Source organism: Sander lucioperca, chromosome 17 (assembly GCF_008315115.2).
Source record: "Sander lucioperca isolate FBNREF2018 chromosome 17, SLUC_FBN_1.2, whole genome shotgun sequence".
Classification (NCBI taxonomy): domain Eukaryota; kingdom Metazoa; phylum Chordata; class Actinopteri; order Perciformes; family Percidae; genus Sander; species Sander lucioperca.
This window is the reverse complement of record NC_050189.1, coordinates 13,789,683-13,798,544: the sequence shown is the minus strand read 5'-3', so window position 1 is coordinate 13,798,544 and position 8,862 is coordinate 13,789,683. Positions and strand designations below refer to the sequence as shown.

General features: G+C 40.3%; 1 protein-coding gene across 1 annotated transcript; it reads left to right on the top strand.

Annotated features, from left to right (window-relative positions):
* The first annotated feature begins 111 nt into the window (after nucleotides 1–111).
* LOC116048976 (procollagen C-endopeptidase enhancer 2-like) lies at nucleotides 112–8,156 on the top strand. Its single transcript, XM_031298288.2, has 9 exons — nucleotides 112–328; nucleotides 1,582–1,690; nucleotides 3,846–4,104; nucleotides 4,431–4,555; nucleotides 5,634–5,770; nucleotides 5,908–6,542; nucleotides 6,713–6,793; nucleotides 6,979–7,149; nucleotides 7,788–8,156. The coding sequence occupies exons 1-9, from the start codon at nucleotides 243–245 to the stop codon at nucleotides 7,916–7,918; spliced, it is 1,734 nt and encodes a 577-aa protein (XP_031154148.1). The 5' UTR covers nucleotides 112–242; the 3' UTR covers nucleotides 7,919–8,156.
* Nucleotides 8,157–8,862: the final 706 nt, after the last annotated feature.

Here is an 8,862-nt window from a genome sequence, read left to right as displayed (position 1 = left end):
AGTCAGTGTAATTCATGTTTTCCCTGTATCAAACAGCCTTCTGTCCTCTCAATATTACATTTCATTAACCTTTTCCTTTCTTCTTCTCATAACACACCTCCTCACCCGTCACTTCCACTTCCCTCCTCATCCTCCCCCCACTCCCCCTTTTGAACCTTGCGTCTCTCCACGCCTCTACTCTTGATTCTCCCTCCTTCCTCTTCTTCTCCTCTCGTCTTTTCCTAACCTCTGAGGACAGCAGGATGGAGGACAGGGTGTGGACTGTGTGCTTTCTTGTCATTCTGACGCTGGGATGGACTGACGCTCAGAGTCACAACAACTTCACCAGGTAAACTGAGAGATTTGAGATATTCCACATGTAAGTGTGTGTGGCAACTCCATGGCTATCAATGTCCCTCTTGTGCATCTGTTTTCTTGCCTACATCCTGCGTGTGCACATGTGGCATGCCGTTTTCAAGCCCACATCTGTCTAGATTAACTACTGTGTGTGTGTGTGTGTGTGTGTGTGTGTGTGTGTGTTTTCCTCTGGTTGCAGTATTATGATTACAGAAAGCGCAGTAGAAATAGAAGGTTGCAGTGGAAGATGTGGTTGGCATCCCGTAAACACACAAAATGATAGCATGCTGTAATTGATGTAGTGATTTAACTGGGAAGATGTACAGTAGCTTGCCCTCACGTCTGATGTTTTTGTCAAAGCTGGAAATAAATTCTGACTTTCAGCCTCTAAATCCATAGTTTTGACTCTGTAAATGTTGAATTTCATTTTTAAAGATGCTTGTTAAACCTGCCGTGTGCACTGCTATAGCTACTTCCACACACACATATACAGGGTGTAAATTGAACACAAACAAAATGCCTGTGGGCTCTTCAGCTCCAGAGGGTCAGAAGGGAGGGACTCCACTGCCACTGGGTTTTTCTGACCAAATGCGGCCTTATAGTACCGCAGCAGAAACAACGCATGCTTGAAGAGCATGACAGAAAAGAAAAAGGGCCACTAAATGGGTTGATGCTCACAGAAATGTAAAAGATGACAAATTTTGAACTTTTGTTTCTCCAAGAAACAAGCACACAAAGTCAAGTTTGATGATAAAATGCAGCCCATTTTAAAGACTCAAACTAACAAGATGCCAGAGCAACCAACATTTAAATTAACAAGTCTGCTGCTAAATTAAAAGTTAAGGCTTGCCCTGCTTTGATCTGTTTATCTGAGTTTGTGTCACCAAACTCCATGTGAGCGGGCTGTTGAAAGTGCCTGCCTGCTAAAAGTAAATACGTGTTACTGACAACTTTCTTGTGGCACAGCCAGTGTGTGGCGAAATCTCACAGCACATATACTGTATATTGACAGTCTTCCTGGCTTGGTTTGACCAACTTTTAAAGAAAAAAACAAACCAGGATCGAGAGTTCATTGGGAACCTCCCCGGACTCGGGGAACAGAGACAGACTGTGCCACTGTGGTTTTCAGCGTGGATGTAAAAGTGTGTGCATGCGCTCTGCCTTACTACTCTCAGTAAAGCTGTGTTTTCTTCCAGTGCAGCAAGTTAAAAGCAGTCGATGGTGGTTGTGTATTACTCTTTTTAGGCCGATCTTCCACTGTGGAGGCCACCTGGTCACAGACACAGGCATCGTGGCCAGTGAAGGATTCCCCAGTCACTACAAACCCAACAGTAAATGCACCTGGTACATCACTGTGAGTCATTTTTGTAACCACTACACCATTACATTGGACACACACTCAACAGAGTGGCTGATATTGTCATCTGACCAGGGTGTGCATCAAAAATAAAATCCAATTCATTCACAATAAGCGTAGGAAATTAAGGGGAACAAAGGACAAAAATGCCCCAACAAATCTCGGAATGCCCCCCAAAAAAATTGAGGGGCAAGCATTGCCGCCAAGATTTCAAATTTAAATAATTATATAATATTTACCAGTTTAGGCCAATATCCTAATCATACATTAACTCATTTAATTTCCATTTCTGTCTTTAACATAGAAACAAACAGTGCTGTTACATACAGTATAAATGCACTGATAAAAGTATGCTTTTTATTTAGGTGCTGAATACTGTATGCATTTTAATCTGGGCTCATTTTACATAAAAAAAGCACTTTATGAAGTGCCCCCCAAAATGTTGTAAATGTCAGTGTCTTAAAAAAATGTAAGTTTCCTAAAAGTTGCCACTCAAATATCTTTTTAAATTTCCAACACATGGTAAAACTACACAGGTGATTGATATTGGCTGATTAGACCTCCTCTCAGGTGTGAACAGACAGTGCTTGATTGGCATCTCCCTGACTCCCCCGTTAGCTTTGTTACATCAGCTAGGGCAGACAAATTACACCTTTAGCATCCTATTAGTGTGGTGTTTGTTATTATAATTAATAATAACTCTGGTCACCTTCAACCAATCAGCCAAAATAAGTGAAAACACCTGCGTCAGTGTACAATTAAGGATAATCACAAGAAGAAAACATTCATAAAGTCAGCAAACTAATTAGGTAACGTTAGTTACACAAGCAGCAGCTAAGTTACTCATGCTAACATTAGCCACCATTAGCAACTGGTCATGACAGGCCAAGTGAGGCTATAACGACAAAAGCTTTGAGTTTATTGAATTGAGCAAGGTTGCATTTTTTTGAGTTGAACTTCTCAAATTGAACGTCCTATTTGGTCTTTCAGAAATTATAGTGTTGCTTCAAGGTGCTCTTTTTCCATTTATGTATTAATTGATAACAGCTTGTGAGACTTGTGTGGGCTGTGTTGAGTTCCAGTTTTAATTCTCAGGTTCCAACATTTAATGCCAACTTTTGAATGTACAGAAATGTGGACTAAAATGTGAACTGGTGTTGAGTTCTATTTGACTTAAAACCAATTTTCCCCTTGAGTAGCTTTAGATTTGGACGAACAAGCATAAAACAAACAAAGATTAAAGCCTACAGCCTCACAGCAGGCTGCCTACAACTCTTCCACTATAGATAAAGTGACTGTCCTTATTCCTTCTCAGCTTGATCTGGAACATACCATCTGCTCATGTAAACACAGGGTGAGCTAGACTAATACAAAGCTCATAAAGAGTACTGGATAACAAAGAAAACCTTAATTTAAGATTCCTTTGTTAACTGCAGACAATCACATTTTATCTTTGGGGCACACATACACTTATGAGTGCTCAACTTTAAAAGAAAGTCATTCACTGCAGAACAGTTTTACTGCTTCTCTCACAACTTGGCAGAGCCCTCTCACTGCCTGCATAGAGGACCTAATGATAAGCACCTGTTGTTACTTTAACTAATTAAGCCGATGATCATCACCAACATCACAAGCAGGACACCAACTAAACTATCCTCTTTTAATGCTTTTTACAAGCTTTATTTGGTTTCGTTTATAATCTGACTGATAAATGAACAGATTCATTCAAACATTGGATCTAAAATTATTTAACACAAACAAAAACTGTAAAGGCAGCCTTTTTTAAAGTCATGACTCCATCCATGTATTTTAAGACTGCGCCATTACACCACATTTAATAATCTAAAAAATGTTTTGTGCATCACTTTATACATGTTCCCCCCAAAAAATTGGTCTGTCATATTTAGAAACTTTGAGATATTGATTAGAATTTAAACTTAAGTTCTGCTGCTTCGTGAGTTTAGTACATCTTTAAACTATCTTTACAAAAATCTAACACTTAAAATGCAATCTGGGAGGGTATATCAATGTTTGTTTTGATGAAAACATTTGACATTTTGAATACTGACTCTTAGTCCTTTTCATAATCTGTGGTCACATGAGGCTTTTTCGAGCAATCCTTCCTCAAAGCATCACGTGTCGCCCCCTCCAGGTCCCAGAGGGCCACGTGGTCATGCTGTCTTTCCGCCTCTTCGACATGGAGGCTGACCCCACCTGTCGGTACGACTACCTGGACGTCTACAATGGTCACACCCGCTTGGTACAGAAGCTGGGTCGTTTCTGTGGGACGTTCCGGCCTGGAGCCCTCATCTCCACCTCCAACACCATGATGTTAGACATGGTGTCAGACGATGCTACTGGAGGAAGAGGCTTTCTCGCTTCCTTTAGCGCAGGGAAGCCACATGTGGAAGGTGTGAACATGTAATCCCACAGAAACACACAGGACACGATGAACTACTGAAGATAAAGCTATGCAGTTTTGTGTAGTGATGTGGTTGTATTGGCCGATGTTCTTACATATTTTTATTGTCTTTGAAAAAGGGTAACACAATCATCTCTGGAATAAACAAATCACTACTATCTGTCAGATATATGAAAGCTTATCAGCATCCCCCTAAAAAGCATGTATGTTTCTTTTTGCCTCAAATACAGTACCACAGGCAAAAAACATCCTTCTCTTATTTGAAAGAGGTGCATTAGCATTTCCTATTTTTTTTCTATTCTTCTATTCCCATAGAGAATCAGTTCTGTGGAGGACGTCTGACCAAATCACAGGGCTCTGTCAAGACGCCCAACTGGCCCAACTCTAATTACCCAGCAGGCATCAGCTGCTCCTGGCACATCTCTGTAGAACCAAGCAATGTGAGCTATAGCACTTTGTATTTCTTACTAGTTGTGTACCTAAAAGGTCCCCTTTTAAAGACACAGGCAGTGACATCTCAGAATATCATTATAAATGTAATGATTTTGTTATTCATCAACAGACGTGTTGAAGTCAAACTAAAATTTCAATTCATTTTTGCAGTCTATGAACCATTGGTGTTTGTTTTTAATTGTGTACTTAGTTAAAATGTTACTCACCAGAAAGAAGTCATTTGAATCTTATTCATGTTTCTGAAATTGGCATGGAATTCTGAAATTGGTGTGAAATTTTGGTGAAAAGTTATAGCGGGAATCAGTGCTAATGATAGTGGATAATGGCTAGTTACTATTCCACTTCGAATGAAATACAAACTTAACAGCAGGTCGACACAAAAGCTGAGGAAACGTCTAAAATGAATATGTTGCTAGGTTAGCTAGCTAGTTTTTTCTAGCTTGCTAGCTTGGAATAGAATTTTTTTTGACTGTTGTGAAGGGACAAAAGGCTTAAATGTGGTTAATAGAAAGCACTGTACAGGCTCATTGGAAAAGGGTAAGAAATGTATAGTAAAATGGTTTTATACTCAGACAGATAGAAAAATATCCACAATGTTAACATTATAGATTTTAGATTTTCCAGGTGTGTTGAATAAGGTTAGTTGATGCAGGAGAAGGAGAAATTAAAATAGAAGTGTAGGGGCCCATCACAAGGAAATGTTCAACCTCAGGTCCCTGATCTGTACGTGTGTGTGTGCGAGTGTGTGACAGCGGCCTTATGACGAAGGTCAAATGAAAGACTTCATTGAGTGCCTGAAGGTGTGTTCATGTGTACCAAGAGATTGAACGTAAGGAAAGAGGGAAGGAAGCGCGAGTGAGGGAGAGAGTAAATGCCCTTCTGTATTCCAGAAGTCTGGCCCTTCTCCTCCTCCTCCACCACTATTACCTACTGTACGGCACTGTGCTGGATTCATGAAAACCAGTCAGGAATAAACATGTACCAGCTCAAATCATTCATTCCTCGTCATAAATTTCATAGTTTGTTCTGGCATGTTTTGTGTGTTCATTGCCACCTCTTCCCCAGGTGATCGAGGTGAAGTTTGTGAAGCTGGACTTGGAGGCTGACATGTACTGTCGCTACGATTATGTGGCATTGTTCAACGGGGGAGAGAGGGATAACTCGCGGCGGATCGGTAAATTCTGCGGAGATAGGTCACCAGGGTGAGATTACTGATCAGGAATGGGTGGCAAAAGAGGCCAAACACTAACGGTTCTTTGCATTTCCACGTGTCTTTCCCCTTTGCTAATCCTCCTCCTTCACACCTTTTTTCTGTCTATTTTCCCTTTCCTTTACATAGAACAATAGTGACAAATGGGAACGAGCTCCTTGTCCAGTTCATCTCCGACCTCAGCGTAACGTCAGATGGCTTCATGGCCCACTACTCCAGTGTGCCTCGAGGGTCTCGGACGCCCACCGTCGGGGGAGACTTCATCTTTCGACCTGAAACGACCTCAACGCCACAAAGAACAGTCGTGAAGCCAAGCAAACCCACCAAACCAACCCCCAAACCTAGGCCTGGCCTCCAGCCTAAACCCACCCCAAAACCGACCAAAAAGCCACTGGGGAAGATACCGCAGAAACCTCCACCACGCAAACCTATCGTCAAGCCTGCAGTCAAGCCCACGGCTAAACCCAAACCAGCTAAACCCACACCTAAAGCACCTGTGAAAAAGCCTGCGCCTAAACCTGGAACTAAACCTACACCCAAACCTAAGATTATTAAGCCAACGCTCAAACCATTCTTCAAGCCTAAACCCACACGCAAGCCCACACTGAAGACCAAGCCCACCTTAAAACCTGGTGTCAAACCAGTAAAGCCAACCTCCAAGAGTGGAGTTAAACCAACAGTCAAACCCAAGATTAAGCCTAAGGTGACACCTAAACCTGGAGTTAGCAAGACAGTGACGAAGAAGCCTTTTATGAGCAAGAAACGTAAGTGGAAGTAATTGATTTCTAAGTTAACAATCTGCACTTTGCTTTCATGTACTGAACATGTGCACACCCGTATCGAGAAGCAAGTTAATGTGCTTATCATGTGTTTGTGTTTGTTGTCGTGTGTGTGTGTGTGTGTGTGTGTGTGTGTGTGTGTGTGTTTTCTTCAGCTTTACCACTGAACCCACTGTGTATACAAGCCTGTAAGAGGACAGGAACTCTCCAATCCAGCTTCTGCCCTCATAACTTTGGTAAGCGATATCAGCTGCCCCTCGAGTCTGCAGAAAACATAAGCATAACTTGAATATTTAACTGTTTAGAATTATTTAGTTTGGCAATAATTGGTGTATAATTTGTAAACTAAATACCATTCAACTACTTTCTCTTTCTTGGCATTCTTTCTTATTTTTCTCTTTTATACTTATCTGTCTTTCAGTGATTACGGGTAAGGTTACATCTGTGACCACTGGTCCGAGGGGCTCAGCGACAGTTGAGGTATACGTAATCAAGACCTATAAGGCAGGACAACTGAACATCACGAAATCAGGGCCGATCATGTCGGTCACATTGACCTCCACCTGCAAGAGATGCCCTGGGCTACTCAAAGGTACAGTGGAACTAGCTGTATTTACAGACTTTCTCTGCATGTCACACACGTAACATTTGTAGTGACTGAAATTTACCCATAGCATCAACTGTCAGGTAGTGAAAGTTGAAATCAAATGCTAAATCAGGAAACTTTGCTACAGACAGTACACAGCTACTTTGCATTGATCCTGCAATTTACCCTCTGATGCATAAAAATAATATTTAAAAAAATGCATCAGTTCTTGCAAATACACAAAAAATATAAACTCAGATCAGTCCGTTTCCCCTCTTTTTCTAATGTATTACTACAAAGAGCACAAACAGTCATTGTATGCAGATGATATAATTCTTTATTTAACCAATATATCCCTATCATAAAAATCTGTCAATGTAGGAAATAAAACTATCTGATTACAAATGGAATATGGGATGCAATTGGGTCTTTGTTTGGTTCTTTTTGGAAGTAGTTATTGTAATAAATAATGACTATTATAGAGTATAACAATGAAAAGAGTATTTTAGTATCACTCGCTGATTGAATTGCTACAGTTTATACATTTTCAAATTATATTTGTCCTTAATTTAACCCACTCAGCTCCTCTGATATGGGTGAGCTGGTATTTAATATATTTTTACACATTTTTTTCTCTTGTTCAGGCCAGAACTACGTGTTGATGGGAAATGTCGACGCACAGGGCAACGGCCTTCTCAGCCCCTCCAGCTTCACTCTCCTCTATAAGCCCATCCACACCAAAGCACTGGCCAACCTCTCGCGCAAATCGTGCTAACATTACAGGCCAGCCCACCAAAGATGGACAGCCCTGACTATCTGTCTGAAAAAAATTAAACTTAACATAAAGAGTGAAAATATTATCCAAACCTAATTTTTTACACAATGCAATACTGTTGTGAAAATTATTTAAAAGAATAAACATACACCATTAAGTATAATATTTTGTATTTTGTATGTAAATTGTAATATTTCTATGATAAAACATGTGCATCAATAAAACATGATTTTAATATTTCCTTCCTGGTATTTTCCATTGACATGTATGACATAGTATGACATGAAAAACAAATGTATATCAGACACAGATCAAAACACAGATGAAGTTTATTGTCATTAAATCCACCCTGAATTGGGATCTACTGTGTAGGTTTGTTGTCTTTAAGTTCAATCCAATTTATCCCCACAAGGGCGTGCATAATCATCATCATCATCATCATCATCATCATCATCATCATCATCATCGTCATTCAGATTTTTTTTATCTTTTTCTGCTGGAAAATAAATGCATCTTGCAGATATAGGTTCCCCTTCCCCGTTTCCAGTCTTTGTGTTAAGCTAAGCTAACCAGCTGCTAGCTATAGCTTCATTTTAACAGTACAGACATGAGAATGGTGTCATTCTTCTCATTGAACTCTTGGCAATATAACTAACAGGCATATAGTTGAATTTAAATGTGTTTTCACATCGTAAAAAAGAGACCATGTGGTTTGTTGGCCAGTATCTCATGTGTCTGTCTGGTATCTGAGTGTTTGTTCAGCCAGTTTGTGCCAGGCATTGCCCTCGTCAGCTTCGTATAGAATCCCCACCGAATTTTCCGATCTCTATCAGCAGCTATTAGTTCATTTACTGGCGACCTATCTTGCTTTGTGGTGGCACTTGCATGTTATATTTTAGATGCCTTGTCATCGTGGTTCCCATTTTTCTAGTTTGGTAGTTTAA